This window comes from Lycorma delicatula, chromosome 1, assembly GCF_047948215.1.
Source record: "Lycorma delicatula isolate Av1 chromosome 1, ASM4794821v1, whole genome shotgun sequence".
In the NCBI taxonomy this organism is placed as follows: Eukaryota; Metazoa; Arthropoda; class Insecta; order Hemiptera; family Fulgoridae; genus Lycorma; species Lycorma delicatula.
Window position 1 is genome coordinate 378,433,505 of NC_134455.1, and position 19,942 is coordinate 378,453,446.

Genomic DNA, 19,942 nt, shown 5'->3' on the forward strand with positions numbered 1-19,942 from the left:
AATTTCAAAGGCTGAGCATCAGAACTGTTTCAAACAATTTTTCCAACGCTTCCAGTTGTGTATTGACTCACAAGGAGCCTGCTTTGATTAAAAAGTAATATAAATTAAAAATAAACAATGTCTTTTATTTTATTTCACATGAGTCACCTTTCGTGTGGGATGGACCGTGTACTCGTAAACCAGAACTTTGCAATAAAATAATTCATAGGAAAAAGTTTACAATATAAGACATGCAGCAAGCAAATAACATTTCATAAAAAAAAGATGAATGAAAAACATTTGGTTAACTTGTTTCAGTATAAAATCAAATAATGTTCAATTTGATTTTTAACTTGAGCATGATAAATTTTTAACTTAAGCAATTAAAATTTGCTAAGATTTTTGGATGAAAACAGAGAAAACATGCACTTCATCAATTTCATTTAAATTAATAGAAAACCTCAGTATACTGGGTCTTTAATACCAGCAGTCACATAATGGTTAACTTATTCTTTTTTTTTTGGTGGGGGAGCAAAAAATGCTTTTGTATTATCATTGCCTGGGTCAAAAAGACCCCTTCTCAGGTATTAAAATATTAATTAAAGAAGGTGAAAACTAACATAGTAATAAGATTAAAACTAAAATAATAAAAGAAATGTAATCATTAGGATAAAATATGCAACAAAAATAATAAAATAAAATTTATGGTTGATAATCATTCAATCTTATGAAATATACTGATTTTTCTTACAAGTAACAATAACCGGTCTAGTATATTTATCATATCCTAGGATGCGCCAAATGTCCCTCAGCAATTTAAATTTGTGATGTAAGGTTGCATAAGGTATGTAGTCCACAAGAAAGTGGCGCACAGTCAAGCAGTAGTTGCATTGTATGCATAGTGATGTGTTTTCTGCGCCAATCAGGTATCTGTGAGTAGTCCTGGTATGTCCTAGTCGCATTCAGCACAGGAGCACTTCCACTTGGCAAATTTTTCTGTATGACGTTACATGGTAACCCCATATCTTTGATGTATCTGAGTTTATTATCCGCTGTAATAGTCCAGTTACCTTGCAACCTTCTTTGAAGAGTATATTTAATAGAATTAACAAAATCAGCAGGCGTAACTCAGGTAATGAAAGACGAGATTGTTTACATGCATCTTTAGGAGTGGAATCCACATTTTCAGTTAACTTAGATGATCTACGGGAATTGATTTAAATCCACTGATATTCATGTTTAATTTATATTCATTCATTTCTGAGATAGTATTCTCAAAGATAAATATAGAGCTCACTCACTGTCTCAACCAGGAACCTGTCATTTTTTTTTTATTTCTTAAAATAAAAAGTTGGTGTTAATTTCATTAAAAAAATAATAAATATTATTTTTTACATATATGGTACAAATAGTTACTCTAGTTTGAATAAAAGCTGTTTTTCAATATATGTTAAAATTAAAATTATATAAAATTTGAAGATTTCGACAGAAATACATGAAACAAATCGCTACAAATTATAAAAGTAATGAACTATTGTACATTTACTGCTTAGTTACAGAAATAATTTATAACTAACTGAAATAAATTTATGATAGAAAAAAAATTAATACTCACTCTGGGAATACATTACGGCGCTGTTCAACAAGATTTAACACTGGTTTTACTTTTTGGGCTGATGCTTGAAATTTAGCATAATGACTAGCATCTGATGCAGGGCATGCTTGTGTCTGTTGAGTCGCATTAGTTAGTACATTCTGAACAAATGCTCTCAATAAACTAATAGCTCTTGTTAAACAATGTTGATATCTTGCTAAATATATACTACATTCTTTGTAGGTATGCTGTAAGAAAAAAACCACAACAAAATAATATACGTATATAAATTAATAATAAAATATAATTAAATAAAAAACACTATCATTATTTTTATAAAATTTCAATTCAATTTTCTTTGGGACAATAACAGCAGTTTAACTAGAAAGAAATATTACTTTGTTAACCCTGTGCAGGTGGCAGATCAGGTATGAAGCACTTATTGCCATTGGCTGAAATATTTAATTAATCAACATTGTTTTGTAATTCACATTCTCACTCTTCGTGGATGATTATCATCTACTAAACAAAATAAAAAAATGTTTCGTATATATTAAGAGCATCATTTACATTGTAGTTATACTCTGAAAATCCTTTCAGCTAACTGAAAGGATGCTAATCAAGCAAGATTTTCCTACCAAAATATGTTGTTTTGATAAATTAGGGTGTAATTATAATCTCTCAACTGTGAAAACTGCTGAATGAAACTGGATAAAATTAACTTACATAAAAAACTACAATTAAAAAAAACAGTTTAAAAAATAAAAACTAATACACTTGTGATTCTTTAAATTTAAATTCACAAGTCACTGACAAATTAACAATTATTATCAACTTTCTAATAGTTGATTTAGCACTAACTTTAAACAATGTAAAAATGTTAAAAATTGATGTTTTATCTATTTCTAGGGTGATATTTTTTTTAAGTTGGTTATTTTATATATTTTTAGATTTATTTTGACTTACATTTTCTCTTAGTTTTAATTTAAATTAAAATCTGAATAAATTGATAAAACAAATATCCGTATGTGAAAAATGCTATTTGAAAAAACACAGATGAAAAACTGCTCCTATGCATGAGCTAAAGATTGCTCATGCAATTCTTGGAAGAAAAATGAAGGTGGTACTAACCACATCAGCCCTTGTATATTAATGGCACTAAGTTGAGGTTGTTCAACCTTTCACAACACTTCTTGGGTTAAACCTCTTATGCAGGTTATAACTATGTCTTGATTTTAATATTTTAATAGGTAAGAAATATAATGATAAAGTTGTACTAAACCAAGTTGAGATAAATTATCTACGGAGAAATAAACTTTTTGGTTGAAAAAAATGTTCTCTTCCAGTTGGAAAAAAAACTAACAATTGCCCAACAGAGGAACTTATCTGCAAAATAAAAAAAAAATAATCATATAACTGGTCCAGTCATTAAGAGAGGTTTTTTAATTGCTGTTTTTGAATTTATATTAAAAAAATACACAGTTAAATAACTCTTCCTTTACTGAAGTTGGTGACTTATACATGTAAGTCTATATACAAGTTAAAAAGTAACGGTAATGAATGAATTTTATGTAAACATGATATAAGAGAACCATAATCTGTAGTAACAGATACTGCTAAAAACATATTAAAAAGAATTAGGAAAGCATAATTTTAATTTACATATTTTATAAATAATGCATGCAAGTTCTTTTTGAATACTGGTGAATACGTATTTATTCATAAAATCAACTGATCCACTGATAAATTTAAGAAAAACATCCAATACACATAACAACCAAACCAAATTCTGATGAAAATGGCCTTTTAAAATCAGAACATACATACTGACTAAAAAAAAAATGTATTAAATGAATAAACAGAAAATAAATCAAATACATTATTTGATCACATACTTAAGGGGTTTCCTAACAAGACTGGAACTACTAACAATAAAGCTATCAATAGGCTCTGCCAAAAAAAAGTGAAGCTAATTAGCTCTGAAAAGTCCTTTGAAAAAACAATTCTGGTACTTTAAAAGTGAACTATTTAGGATTTAGTAAATTAAAAATGTTTTTATGTCCTGTAGTTGCTGTTTAACAAACAGAATTTCATCTGGAATAAGAGATAATAAAGATTAGATACAAATTCCAAAATGTAACAAGAATACTACTACAATCTTGAACTTGAAATTTTTGAACATCCAGAGCACAAAAGTATCCACTGTTATGTTGTATAACAAACCCCTCAAGAGAATCTAGCACAGTTTGATATCAATTATCTCCCAGTTTTAAAGAATTTCATAATAAATGTTTGATTACTGCAACCCCAGATTACAAGATTCTGACAGCACAATTCTCCTGTGGTTCCAAAACATTGCAGTTTCATTTTTCAGTTCAGCAATGCCAGCTTTTATTTTTTTAGCTTGACTGGTAAATGAAGATGGATCCATTTTTTCACTAAATAAGTAGCTATATTATTACTGTAAACACACCACACCTGTTGATGGATTTCAATAGTTTTAGTCCCTCCAGTTGAAAAAAAAATGTATCACACTACACACCTCTCACCTGGCAGGAGATTTAGAAAGGCAATGACAGATGCCATATTTCACTGACTGCTGTTTACCAGTACTAAATAAAAAGTGTCATCTTTTGCAATGACTGCTAATATATTTTCATTAGCCAAAAAGAAATCAATTTTGTAATATCCCTCTTATATAAAGAAGAAAGAAGCATTCTTCAATTAACGTAAATGTAATTTTTATATAAACAGTGTCACAAAAAGTTTAAGACCACCCCAAAAAAACAACTGTCTTACACAATTGTCTACTGGTCTTATACATTTTACTTAATTTACTAACTGAACTTTTTATTGAAAATGAAAGATTTGATAGTAATAAAATTTCTATAGCTCAACTTGTACATGAGATAGGGTTATTTTTTATATTTAGGCTTTCTGGATAAAACTGCACATTTTTTTGGGGAAAAAAATTTGTAGCTCAAAAATGGCTACAGGGAGAGCTGTGGTTTTTAGTTTCTTCAGAGAAATAACAAAAGCCTTTCAAAACAACTGCCTGAAAAAATATTAAAAAATCTTTGGAGATTTGTAAGCAGCTTAAAGCATTTTAAAATCGTGACAAAAAATCTGAAAAAAAGAAGAACCAGAGCATGGTTTGCAGACAAAGATATTGACCAGCCACCACCTAGTACAGATCTTAACCCCACTGAAAATCTTTGAAACACTATGGGTTATCAATTGGCAAAGCAGAAACCAAGAAATGGAGCTGAACTGAAATTGGTTGTCTATACATTACAGAATCAAGTGACGTGAGAAGAGTGTAGAAAGCTGGTTCACTCAATGACAGGATTAAGGCATACTACAAGGCAAGAGGAGGACCCACTGACATTATAATTTTACCAAAATATTTCTTGTATTACTTTTTTGTGAAATAAAAATATTTTAATTAAGTAAAATGATGTTTTTAGTTGGTGGTCTTAAATTTTTTTCTGACATTGTATACATAATAAATGTGACTTCTATTTGATCTATGAATGTCTTAATCACAAAACTTTTAAAGGCACTGCACATTTGAATTACAAATAATTTATTTAATAACAGTAAGTAATTCTATTATATTCATTTTTTTACACAACCAACACTGGTTCACTGATGCATACCTTCCATTCAATCAGGAATGGAGAGGTAAATTTTCTTTACGAGTCAGCAGCATTTTCATAATGCTTAATATCATAAAGATTATTAAAGCATAAATTTATATGCCATTGTTATCATACATTGTATTTAATATATTTAATTATTTTTATTTTAAATACTAATAGTAATTAGTAATACTAATGGTAATTACTTTAAATAATAATAGAATTATTTTAGCATAAAGCATTAGCTCTAAGCCTTGGAGAAACCAAACTTATACACTTCTTCTGGTACAGCCTTACATGTATTTCATTCAAAATTAGCAAGCTATATGTAACTTATTTTTTATTTATAAAAATTACCATTCATTAAATAAGAGCTTGAAAACTTTTATTATATCAGTTGTTAGCCATCTTACTTAGAAAGGAGGATGATGGAATGAATTGGTAAAAGGGAAGTTTCAGTCACCAAGCCACCACTGCTGACAAGACTGAACATGTGATAATCCTTCTACTCTTGATGCAATCTTAGCAATGATACACCTTTCCTTGAGCAGTATGGACACTCCTCAGTGGTCATACTTTAACTATGTAGGTAACTTTAAAGCTTCGTAATTCTGTTTAGGATTGTTTACAAGCTTCAACCATAGTGCTAAGATCTAGGCACTGTTAGCACATTTCCACTGCAAATTCTATCACTTGAGGGTGTGCTTCCTACTGTACAACTTCAATATGTTCTGTTTTCTTCCCTTCCTACTGTAAATAGTTGTCATTCAGTCACGTAAGCCATTTTCAGTAATTCAAGTAATTTTTTTTTTACAGAGAAATTTGTTAAATTTAGTTAAAAATGAGCAAGAGTTCACTTCACAGAACCTATTATTTAAGATATTTAGCTATAAATATATACATAAAACAATAAATACTGACATGTGTTTGCATATAAGCTATAAATTGGTCAATCTGATCCAATAGATGACAGAAAACAGGACTTGTTACAGACAGTGTAGGAGAATCTAAACGCTGCGCTAATAAATCTAAACTTTTAAACTGTTTCAGTCTTTCCAAAACACCTTCATTTATTTCCACTAGCTTTGTCTAAAACAAAAGTATCATACATGCTTACTATTAATCAATTTTATGTAATTTTTAAAATAAATAAAAAAATTTCATACTAAACTTTTACAAAACTAAAATTTATTAAGAGTATTAGTAGACTTAAACATACTTTCATCATTAATACTGCTTCCTAATAATCAAGATAGTTCAACAGTAGAAATAATAATACGCTTCCTAATCTAGTCACTAATTTAAATCTGGGTCGTCAAAAATTTATAACCTATGAATGATCTTCAGTCAATCCGATTGTAGTGGGTACCTAATCTTCACTGGTGGAAGAAAAGTAAAGGTAAAACAGTGATACTAACCACATCAGCCCTTGTGTACTAATGACAATGAGTGTATTACAACACTCCCTGGATTAAACTTCTTACTCATGTTTTAACTGTGGCTTAATTTTTAATATTGTAATATGTAGGAAATACAAGGTGTGTGAGAAAAGTAATGAGACTGGTAACACTGTGAGCGATCTGGCAACGCTGTGTCTACCGGTCTGTGCTAGACTGGTAGACACGTGTGCTAGATCGGAATTTAGAGCAACGTTGTAAAATCAAGTTATATGTTAAACTTGGGGAACCCTTGAGTGTGATCTTTGAAAAGTTGAAACAGGCCTATGGGAAACATTGCTTATCAAGAGCACAAGTTTTCCACTGGCACAAATCATTTTTGGAAGAACAAGAACACATTGAATATCAACCTCGCTCAGGGAGACCTTCGACTTTAAAATCTGACGAAAACGTTGAGCATGTGAGGGTTCTTGTGAGATCGTCATTTAACAATAAGGATGATGAGTGAACAGTTAAATTTAAACACTTTCACCGTACATCAAATTCTGACAGACGATTTAAACATGCAAAAGGTTTGTGCGAAATTGGTGCCGAAAAATCTCACAACGGAGCAGAAGGACAATCGAAGAAACGTGTGCGTTGATCTTCTTGAGAGGATTGACAATAACCAAGAATTCTTCAATTGTATAATCACAGGTGATGAATCCTGGATATTTGAGTATGATCCTGAAAAAAAGCAGCAAAGCGAAGAATGGCACACTCCATCATCTCCTCGACCGAAAAAATGTTGAATGAGCAAATCAAAGATCAAAACCATGCTGATTTGCTTTTTTGACAGTAGAGGTATCGTGCATAAAGATTGTTCCTCCAGGACAAACTGTCAACCAAGTGTTTTATAAAGGCGTCCTTGAAAGGCTCAGGAAAAGAGTGATTCGCGTGAGACCAGGCATTGCAGACAAGTGGTTGCTTCATCATGACATTGCCTCGTGTCACACGTCCATTTCCATCAGGAAATTTTTGACCTCAATACGCATTCCTATGGTTCCTCATATTCCTATATGGTTCCTATTCACCTGATTTGAGTCCTTGTGACATTTTTCTTTTCCGGAAATTGAAACATGTCTTAAAAGGACGTCATTTTGGAACTCTGGAGAACATTCAAGAGACTGTGACTGACCAGTTAAAAGCCCTACCAGTTGAAACCTTCCAGCGCTGCTACCAGGAATGGGAACAACGACTCCGCCGGTGTATAGCTGCCCAAGGGAACTACTTTGAAGGGGATAATATTGTTGTTTGAAAAAAATAAAAACTTTGGTAAGTAAAAAGTCAGTCTCATTCATTTTTTCACACACCTCGTATTATGAAAATTCAGATTATCGCAGTTAATTGCTGAATATGTGTATGAGAGCAAAAATATAAAAAAGGCTAGTAGTCTTGTTAGTCCTAAAACCAATAAAAATCATTTTTTCAATAATTGGGACTTGTAGTTATTGCAGCAATGCCAATGATATTTCAAATATTTAACTTCTCACCTTAATTACTCTTAATAATTTATAAATCCTTAACTCTCAAACTACAATTTCAAATTTTGTAACAGAAAATACATTTTAATAGAATACAACTATATCAATAATTCAGTTCGGAACATAAAATTGTAACATTAGTTGTACCTATTTTATAGTTATTATAAAGATCATGTTACTTGTTAAAGCAACAGTTTAAATAAATATCATGTACATATTTTTAAACAGTACAATAATTGTTGAGTATCTTTCAGTATCCTTTGTGAAAAAGAAAAATTGTGACTGTAGATTCTTCATTATTTGCTAGCCGACCCAGCAATGCTTTGCTATTACTAGATTTGAGTATATATATATATAGATGAACACAACTGAAAGTTTGATAAAGCATTAACAAAATGAACATTACGGAACTTCAGAAAATTTATCCTTTCCCCATTCTCCTTATCCCATTTTCATTTTCATCATATTCCCTTTTACTCTTTCCTTCCCCCATTTCTCTTTCCCTTGTTTTCCTTTCTCCTTTTCTTTTTCTTCTTTCCCCTTTCTTTTTCCTGTTTTTTACTTTTCCCCATTTTCCCCTTCTTCCTTTTACCTTTTTTGATTTTTCTGTTCCTCTCTTTTACCTCGAGCATAAATCAATCCAGTAGTTTTTTAGTCTATTGTGGACACACATATCGAAAACACTGAAATGGAATTATAGCGGGTGTTGCTTTTATGTCCAACAGATGTTTTTCAAAAAAATCATGTTTTTACCTGTCACAGGTGTGACATCTTAGGTATATAAATGGTAGGTATATAAAAACATGCACGTACTCAAATGCAACGTTGTGTTAAGATTTCAAAGCAATCAGTGAAGAACTTTTGGAGATTTAAGATTTTGAACAAATGAACGTTTACATTTTTATTTATATAGGTTATATAGTTTGTTTATTTGAAAAATATTTTGAAATACTTCCTTCTATTGTTTAAAGTTATTAAACTTTAATTTAAAGTTTTTTAAAATTTCATTTCATTAATAACTTAGAGTATTTTTTTCATTTTTTCTTTTTTATTGAATTATTATTTACTGTAAAGATTTTTTTACAATCAGAGGTTAATAATTATTAATAAATCAATGTATTTAAATTAAAAAAAAAGGAGATGAAGTCTGATTTGAATCGATTTGTCTTCCTCTTGTAAGATCCAAATATTTCATTAATTAAAATTTTATTTGTGGATAACTCTGGAACCAATGAAAATTAAGTACCACTTATGACATATCATTGAAAAGCTCTCAGTGAGGGATTATTACTGCAGCTAAGAAAAAGTCCAAAATCCAAACTTTTTGGATACTTTTGATTCAGTCAATTGAAATCAAAAGGGAAGAGGCACAACAATTATCTAGATGTTGCAACATCATACGCAACATTTCTAGATTATCTAGATGTTACAACAGTCCTAAATCCAAAATTTTAACATTCTACGGCTAATCGTTTTTGAGTTATACGAGATACATATGAACATATGTACGTACTTTACTTCGTACAAGGAAGTAGAAATGAAAGAAATTTCTTCAATATTTTCTACAAAAACATTAAAATATTTATAAAATTGACTGATTAGAAAGTAAAAAAAATATAAAACTAAAAAATACATAACAATTTTTTTACAGCAATATAAAGTTACAAAAATAACTGCCTTACTAAATCCTACTTTAAATTTTTTAAACATTACAAGTCATGTAACGTTTGCCATTTTTGTAAAAGATCAGCTTAGATGTGATTTTTTGTTACAATATTTCAAAATTATAAAATAATTTAATACATTCACATTATTATTCCTGAGATTTAATAAAACTGTCTTGTTAAACAATACAATAAAGTAAAATAGTTTTTTTTTCTAATTGTTAAAACTAAGTGATGTATCACTTAGACTACATATTCATGTATAATTTTTGATCTGATTAAAATCATTTTTTTAACTGTTAGCAAGAAATATTCTAGTATAAAAATTATTAAGTATATTACGTGCAGCTTAGTTAGATTTGCGAGGTATAATTCTGATATTTAAAAAAAATTATAAATATGAATTAGTTATGAATTCTAATTCTATTTATCAAATTTTCACCCAATCTTGAATTGAATTGAAAAAAAATTTCAATATCACGTGTTTTACAGGGAATTGTCATTAATTGTTTAAAATAAGAAAAAGATTTTCTGTACTCACATTCATAATTAGATTTTTAACAATTTAAAGGTTAATGCACAAAATGTATAAAATAAAATTTTTTAAAATTACATATCACTTTGCAATATGGGAAGTGGTTTTTACAAAAAGGCAAGTTGAAATGCCTTTCCAGAAAATTAGCTTTTTCAAAACATGACCATGTAGAATTTTTTTCTTTGGTTTTCAATAAAATGAATTTTTACAAATTCTATTCTCTATTTAATGACTAATTAGCTTAATTTTTGTAAAATTAAATCTCTAAGAATTGTTTCTTGAAGCTTGATTTAGTTACTGGCAATTTAATAAAGTAAATTTATGCCAAATCTCAATTTTTTTGAATTTTACAATAATTTTCTTATAAACTACTATGGATCCAACATGAGGATCGATTTTTTCAATTTTTATACAAGACTGCAAATAATTCCACTAATTTGATCAATAATTTGTATCTATAGAGTTTTAGTAAGGCATTATTTGACCTCATCTATTGTATATGACAGAAACTTCCTGAAATACTCTGAATCTAATTTAGAATTTTTGTATATTTATTTGAATATATAATCTAACATTAACTTAAAATTTCGCCTGCTGGGTGATATGAATAATTCTTTTTCAAAGTATTTTTAACCTTGAGGATGGTGTTAGAAACATAAATTTATTCAAATGACTCCATTAATGGATAAAACTACAAAAATAAAACAGAGATCATACATTAATAATTTTTGTGAAGTAATATTTTCATTCATTAATTACACCATGTTCTGTCTGTAAGAGACAATCATTATAGTTCTTTTATATTTTAATTTCTGTAATCCTATTTTAACTTCTTTTATTTTAATATTTCATTTATCAAAATCATAAAACCTATTCTCAAGGTATCAGTTATTTAAAAAAAGATTTCACTGTTTTATCTTCATATATGAGGTTTGATAAAAAAATACATGGAATTTTTAAATTTCCCAGACTGTGTAAGTCCAATTGTCACAATTTTTTATTTTTTGTGTTGGTACGTTTGTCCCCAATATATAATATGTTTACATTGGTAGCCATATTAAATGCTTAGTTTATTGTTGGCAATTGAAAAGGTTACAGTTGTTTTGGTATGGTTGGCGATTTTAGACTAGTGGAAAAAATGGAACAAAGAAATTGAATTGAATTTTGTTTTAAGAATGGAATAACGTGCAGCACTGCATTGGATATGTTGAATGCCGCTTTAGGTGATTCTTCTGTGAATAAAGAAAGTATTTACAAGTGGTACAAGGGTTTCCAAAAGAGCCATGAAGACACTGAAGATGGTGAGCACCATGGATTTCCCAGCACATCATATGATGGCAGTGTCGAAAAAGTGAAGAATATGATCTTGGACAATCACAGAGTCAATAAGGATTATTATCTGGAAGTTTTATGTGATTTGCATTAAGCAATGGGAAGAAAAAACCTGGATTTCTGACGAAACAATTCATGGCAGTGCATCGCTATAATGCACTTGCTCACACCTCACTGCTTACTCATAAATATTTTGCCAAAACCAACACTGCTATAATGCTGCAGTCTCCAATTTCACCAGATATGGCCCCCAGTGACTTCTTCCTATTTTCCCCAAGTTTAAAAGAACCAAGAAAAAGGCTTTTTGGCAACACTGAAGAGATAAAGATGAAATCAGTAAAGAAGCTAAATACCATACTGGAAATTGTTCCAAAGGTGCTTTGAAGACTGGAAAAAGCACTGGCACAAATGGTACAACTGAAAAGGAGTAATTTGAAGAAAATCAATATGGATGAATAACGATTTTTTGAGAAAAACTGAAATTCTGTGTATTTTTTTTATCAAACCTTATATATGAATGAGTTAATCCTTTATAGTGAGTTCTATCTTATAAGCTGAATATTTAATTAAAATGTTGCTTGCAAGTTGCAAAGACTGTATTTTATTTTCATGTTTATTATCTTAGCATTTCATATATAAATGTAGCAGAAGCTAATTTTTCCATTTAATATGTATAATTATTATTACAACAACCTTGAACATGGTCTTACACATATTTTAATGAGGAAGATGAGATAGATGGAATCACATTTAGAAAAAATGCCAAACCTTTGCTGGGAATCAAAACTTAAAACCAGCATTCTAACCATTCCATCAACTGACCAGCCACTTTCACGCAATCAGTAACCATTTTCATGTAAATTCTTTATCTTGATTTACATTTGTTTTTCTATTATTTTAATTTTGAACAAGAGATGAAAATTAATAAAAACATAATTTTAAAATACTGAATTTTTATGATTTATGAATTTTTAAAAAAGATTTTGAATGGAGTTCCTTTACCCACTTTGTAGGAATATTTTTTTCCTTATTTACTCATCAGGGTCTTAATAAAAGACTTCATGGAAAAAGGATTAAAGCAAATAAGAGTTTAAACAACTTTCATATGAAAAATTCTATTAAAATTTTGACTGAGAATTCAATTTCAATAAAAAATAAGAATTAGAATTTGGAGGAACACCAGGTAGCTGCCAATAGGTATCCAGAGCTATCTGTGCCAGTGCTGAGATAGTCGAATGAGCTGGAGCCATGGTGGATAAAAGGTTGACAGAGATAAGTCTGTAACCATGATCTTTGCAGAAACCAAGTAGCAAAACCTACCCAAACAGCTGAAAATCTTTGGTGCCTACAGAATATAACATGTTGGCAAAATACTGGGAGTTACCCTTGATGATCAACATTTGTCCTTCCACAGAGCATATACTCCATGTGAATTGAAAGAAACAAGAATGCTATAGTCACACTTTACCTGTTAATCAACTGATACAGTCCTATTCTGCCCTTATACACCAGAATTTTAGTTCTTACGTATACATGCAGCCATCACGGTTTACATTTTTCCCAGCTGGGGGGCTCTGGCAAACCTCACAACTACTGAAGAAACTGGATGCACTGAAAATATCACCCTGCAGTCAAACTTCAGAGCACCATGTTTTGTGAGGAATATTTTGCCATGATCAAATACAAGACTCAAGACAAGTGTGTGAAGTAAGGACACCGTAGTTACACAAATTATTTTTTTTAACTGCCTCTTTGCAAATCAGCATACCAGGGACAGTTGACAGGAAGAACCACAAATCCACATGGTGTTGTAAGAAGAGCCTACATGCTTCCTTGATAAACCTTCTAAGATAATATTTAAAATCAGACAAAAAACTGATGCTTTGATTATTATGCACTTTCTGCACCAGTTTTGTTACAAATGTAGCTGACAGTAAGGAAGCTTTAAGATGATAATAACACACACACCACACCACATCAGATTAGGGGCAGCAGTCTGCTTGAAAAGATTCTTTTTCTGTTTTGGATTGTTACAGGTACTTCACTGCCTTACCAATCAACTGTATTTACACCAACCTATAGTTAATGGCATGCTACCTATGCAGAGCTTATGGCTTATGAAGACTTTTTCATTAATGGGGGCTGGTATTTTCAAAATTGTCATGCAACATGAAAGTTTCATATCAATTGTGCAATATTATATATGCTGTATCACACTGTATTATTTAGAAATTCACCAGCATTTCCCTAGAGGAAATCTGGATTTCTGAAAGGATAATAAAGTAATGAAAATATTTAGTTAAATAAAAGCATGGCGCAATTTTTATAATTTATTTAAAACAACACAACATTTATTTTTACAACAATCAATACTTATTCGAAAACATTGTTATAAAAACTGAGCCACGCTTTTATTTAACTAAATATTTTCATTACTTTTAATTTTAAAATTTAATAATTATTACATTTATTTATTGGTTATTTATTAGATATTTATATAATTTATTTTTTACTTTTCAGTGCATTTTTATATTTGTTAATATATATTATATTTTTTTGTTTAAAATTCTCAATTTGATTTAATTCTTATTTTTTACTTTTTAGAGGGGTTTTCTAATTTGTTTCCTTTTTTTATTAATGTTAATATTAATATTAGTTAAATAAAAGCATTTTTTTTAAATAATTTTTTATACGTAATCAAACAAATTTTTGTAATTTTATTTTGTTTTAATGTTTTTTTTTAAGACTAAAAAAAAGTAAAACTATTTATTTTTACACATCGAAGTTACATACATGTACCAAATTTCAATCATTTTCACACGATAGTTCATGAGAAATAAAAATTTTCAACTAAATGCATGAATTTAGCGTAGGGGTAGCACGTGGGGGCGGGTCATATCAGATTCCAACATCGTAGTGCTGTATTGTCATCGAAGTTACATACGTGTACCAAATTTCATTGATTTTCATACGATAGATCAAAAGATATAGCAGTTGCAAGATTTGATTATTCCTAAAACGAGTTAAATAAAAGCTTTTAAAAAACTAAAGAGATAATAATAAATTTTTTTTCGAACAACTAACATTCTCTGTTAGGGGTGAAAATTTGAATTTCAGACATTTTAGTCCATTCTATTAAATAGTTTTTCTGCTGTAGCCATCTGTCTCTTTAATTATTGATTTATTCAATGCTGCTTTTATCAAGGCTTTTCCATAGTTTCCCTTGATCCTTCCAAGAAAATGCAAAAGCATTGGTTTTAGATATACATGTAATAGCAAACCCTATCATTCTTGATTTTATCTGTATGATGTAATATTATATTACAACTTAAATAAAGAATTTATTTTTGTTAATTTCGTAGTAACTCGTATCAATCAATACAGAAGAACTGAATATAAGTACTGCTAATTAAAAATAAGATTTAGATAGAACCACACAAAATTATAAATTTTATTTAAAATTTTAATTACTGTAATATTTGATAAAGTGCAGATGTTTTTTTTCTTTTTTTTTGGGGGGGGGCAAAAAACGCCTGTGGGTTATCATCGCCCGGAATTTTTTTTTAATAAAAAGGTAAAATAATACTAAAATAATAAAACTAAATAAGGCTTAAAACTAATATAAATTATATAATATAAAATTTAAAACTAAGTTAATAAGTGAAATAAAACTCAAAACTAATATCACAGATGGAGTCTTGAAAATATAAAAGCTAAAATAATAGAAAACAAAACTAAATAAAATTTATCTAATTCTGATCGCGAGTGCAAAAGATTTCCTACTCGGATAATAAAATTAAAGACATAGAACCAAAAAAATCAAAATTGAAAGTAAGGAAAAAAAATTATCAAAAACCCTTCTAGCGAAAAATATATATGACAATATTAAATTTTTTGCAGTAAGCTAGTACTACGCAAAAACAGAAACATCCAGTCCAAAATTTCATTATCATTGTACAAGATACCACGGATGTTTCCGGGTAGATTAAATTTACGACGCAACGCCGTATAACATATGCAGTCTATGAGAATGTGGTGCACAGTCATGCAGCAGTTGCATCAGGTGCATGTCCTCCTGACATTAGGTACTCGTGTGTGACCCTCGTATGTCCTATCTGCAATCGGTAGAGGACTACTTCTTCATATCGAGTTCTGCATGAGGAGTCTCATGCCAACACAGAATCTTTAATCTGCCGAAGTTTATTATCGACGGTAGTCTTCCAGTCACCTTGCCACCTTGCTCTCAGTGATTGTTTTACACGATTAATAAAATCGGAGGTAGTAACTCAGGTGGTGAAAGGAGGCTGAATACATGCTTCTTTGGCAGCATAATCTGCTTGTTCATTACCTTGAATCCCTACGTGGCTAGGGACCCTGCAAAAACTTACTTCAGTGTTGCGATTATTCAACTCAGCGATTGCGTTGTAAATTTCAATGACGATAGGATGTTTGGAATAAAAGTTTTCTAATGCCTGGAGAGCACTACACAAGTCACTGCAAATAAGAATGTTTCTATATTTAGGGCTAATATTTAGAGCCTTATTTATAGCGAGCAGTTCAGCGGTGAACACACTCGTAATACCTGGTAGGCCAAACATATAAGTTCTTTCATTGACAACAAAAGCACAACCAACGGTATCGTTTTGTTTCGTTCCATCAGTATATATCACCACCTCATCTGGGTTCATCTTGGAGAGAAAACTCTGAAACATTTGCCGGAAGACAGTAGGTAGTGTTGATTGTTTATTGTATGTCGTAAGGTCAAAAGTAAAATTTACAAGGTTTATTCTCCATGGAGGATATGAGCACAGATATGATGGAAAGAATGATGAAGTGTCAACATTTATATGCTGCAGCAGATGTCGGGTACGGACACGTACAAGTGCAGTACAGCGTGGATGGTCCTCATACTTTCCTAAATTAGGAATTGCAACAAGTCAAAAGCCGGGTGATTACTGTGTTGCCTACAAGAACCAACCAGCACATTATATTTATCTCATAGAATCTTAAGTCATTAATATTAATTGGAAAAACACCATCAAAATGTTTACAATAAACCTTGATCAATGGAGGCTTGATTAGGCGACTCTGCAACTCTAAAGATAAAATTTAAAGAAAATATAAAATCATATTTAAAATAGACTACAAACATTCAAAAATTCAATAATTAAAAAATACCTGATCAGCTAAAAGTTGTTCACTAACTAAATGTAATGAATTAGTCTTCATTGACACTTGTTTATATTCCTTACTGAGATGATTCAAATGGCCAAGAGCAGATTCTACCTATATTAAAAAAAAATCAAAAAATTCAAGGTGAAATGGAAAGAACATTTTAGTTGCATCTGTAGTGTCATAAACCATAATAGTTGTAGGCAACCTGACATGAATGAAAAATTTCTTCTATAAAACTATTCTTAAGGATATGGCTCTTAATATCTAATGCCAGGTTTACTAAAAAAAAGAAATTTTAGTATTTATCTTTTACTTTCTTCAACTGACTTAAATGGAATTAATCACTCAAATTAAATGTAATTTAAATTCAATTAAGAGGGCTATTTTCTTTTAAGTAAGGTCTGATTTTTAATATGAATAAAACTAGTAAGGATATTGGCAAAAATCTTTGTTTAAACATTTATCATAGTATTTTACTAAATATGACCACATTATAGAAATCAGCCACCTGTGAAGACAACCAGTCTTTGACTGTTGTTTTCACTTCTTTATTGGGGTCAAACAGCAGACTGCCGAGAAACTCCTTCAGGGAGCGGAACAGGTAGTAATTGCTCAGTACAAGGTCTAGGCTGTACAGTGGGTAGTCCATTTGCTCCCATCTAAAAGGTCTGATTAACTCTAGAGTTTGAGTAGCAGAATGTGGTCATGCATTGTCATGCAGCACAACAAAACTCCAGATGACAATAGGCCATGTCACTTATTTTGTAAGGCATGCCGAAGCTTCATCAAGGTCTCACAGTACGCAGTTTATTGTTTACCCTTTGGGCATAAAATCAAGTAATAGGACATCATGTCTATCCCAAAACACAGTTGCCATAATATTGCATATGACATTGTCTGTTTGGCTTTCACTTTGACTGGAAACGTTGTGTGTCGCCATTCCATTCACTGCCCCTTTGATGATGGGGTGATGTGAGAAACCCGTATCTCGTCCCCTATGACAATGTGACCGTATTTTACAATCGGCATGCCACTCAATTATTTGAAACATTTCAACTTCACAATATAAACCGTACACAGTGACACTATGACTTCAAATGGCGTTTGCATTTGTGCAAGGGATGCTGGGATCTGGGGCAGTGCATTAGTATTTCAACAGCTACGCAAAATTTACAAAACAACAGCCAATTGGATCTTCTTGAAAAATAGCTCTCTTATTTAAAGCATTACATTAGAATTTTGGATTGACGGTGATTAGTCTGTCAATTCAACAGAAATAAATTCAGAAGAGCTCTACTGAGAAATTAAAAATGTTATAAATAATTTCAACTGTTTGATTAATACACAACAAAAATATTGCAGTTCCAAAAATTCTGTTTTCAAAAATGTATACTAATAAACCACCTAAAGAAATGAAATTCTAAAAAAGGTAACGTAGCACAATAATAGGTAATAGTAGCTTAATTTGAGATTAAAATATTGTTCAATTTAAAAGAGACTTAGTAGTTTATACTAAATGCATTTTTTTTTTTAAATGTTTAAATTGGTGTGAAAAGGGTAAAATAAAGTGAAAGATGTTGATACAATTGAAGCTGCAGTGGGAAGGACTGTTTATTGCCTGCACATCTGAGTATTGCCAGTCTATGTCAAGCGTTGGCTTCTGAACAAGATTGCATAATCATGTGTTGTTTGTTAAAATGCAGTTAACTGTTGAAGAATGTATATTCGTGATGGAAATTTATTTAGAGATGAAATCTCATGTTGTGTTTTGGTGAAAGTTCAGGAGAAATTTGAAAAGGAAAAGTTAAAAGTGTTATTCAGAAGTTAGTTAAACAATTTTTTAAAACAGGTTCGGTGTAAACCAGAAATTTGCCAGACACAGGTCAGTTTTAACAACATAGTTCATACAGGACATTAAAGTGGCAGTTACAAGATCTCCTCATAAATCTTCATGGAGATTAAGCCAGGAAAAATCATTTCACTAGGTTCAGCCCATACTGCAGAGAGGAGAATGCTGATATCTGTATCGAATACAGGTTTTCCATGAGCTAAATAATGCTGATTATGCTCTAAGGATTCACTACAATCAATGGTTCAAGAACTTTTCATTAAAGGCAACACTGGCATTTTAGATCAAGTGATTTCACAGATGAAGAATGCATTTATCTTGATGGATATGTTAATAGTCAGAACTACTGGATCTGGGGTACTGAAAAGCCGCACACATTTTCTTTGAATCTCCCTATTACCACAAAAAATAGGCATATGTGTGTGGTTTCAAGGCGATAAGTAATAGGATTCTTGTTTTTTAAAAGAAGTGTATATGCTGCAGTCTACTAAGAAATTATTCAACAGTTCATAGACTTACTATAAGAGAACATGACTGCTGTTGCAAGAGCGCAGTGACACTTGCCATACAGGTCACTCTATTATGGAGATGTTACAGGATTTTTTAGTGGCAGAATCATTTCAAAAGGATTGTGGCCACCAAGACCTGCTGATTTGACTAATCCAGACTTCTTTCTGTGGGGTTACTTAAAAGAAGTTGTTTATAGGAGCAATCCACACACTCTGCAGGGATTGAAAACAAACATTACCAATACCATCCAGGAGATGGACAGAGTACACTAACAAAAGTAGACAGGAACATGGTCAAATGTGTTGACAAGTGCACAGAAGTGGATGGAAATCATTTTCAACACCTTCTGTAAGTTAAAGTGTTTGCCAATAAACTATTATTTACAGACTAAACTAAGTGATGGGGGGGACTCTTTTTAAGTTGAACATTCTCTATAGTATACATGAATTTACAAAGTGGTTCGAATATAGAAAAGAGTATGTTTTATTAATTTTACTTGCAACATAATCAAACTCTTTTACGTATTAATTTTAGGTAGCCTGCCTAGACTTTAATGCACTTGTTCCACTGTAATGTAAGTTTCTTAATTCCAGTCTCAAAGGTGTCAATCAGTTTTGTCAAACCACCTCCAAGAAACTTCATTAATCTCATCATTCATTATTGTTACACTTCTAAAAATTTCTTCATTGCTCCAATTAAGTTACAGCTGGAATGAATCAAGTCAAGACCATATACTGATATAG

General features: G+C 30.7%; 1 protein-coding gene across 2 annotated transcripts in view; it reads right to left on the reverse strand.

The window, feature by feature from the left end:
• Positions 1–19,942, reverse strand: part of Cog3 (conserved oligomeric Golgi complex subunit 3) — a 77,965-nt gene that overhangs the window by 41,623 nt on the left and 16,400 nt on the right. For both annotated transcript variants that reach the window (XM_075353739.1, XM_075353737.1), the window contains exons 4-6: positions 16,844–16,951; positions 6,136–6,303; positions 1,595–1,821 (exon numbers count right to left, since the gene is read on the reverse strand). In XM_075353739.1, the coding sequence (XP_075209854.1) occupies positions 1,595–1,821; positions 6,136–6,303; positions 16,844–16,951 (503 nt within the window). The remainder of the gene's footprint in view (positions 1–1,594; positions 1,822–6,135; positions 6,304–16,843; positions 16,952–19,942) is intronic.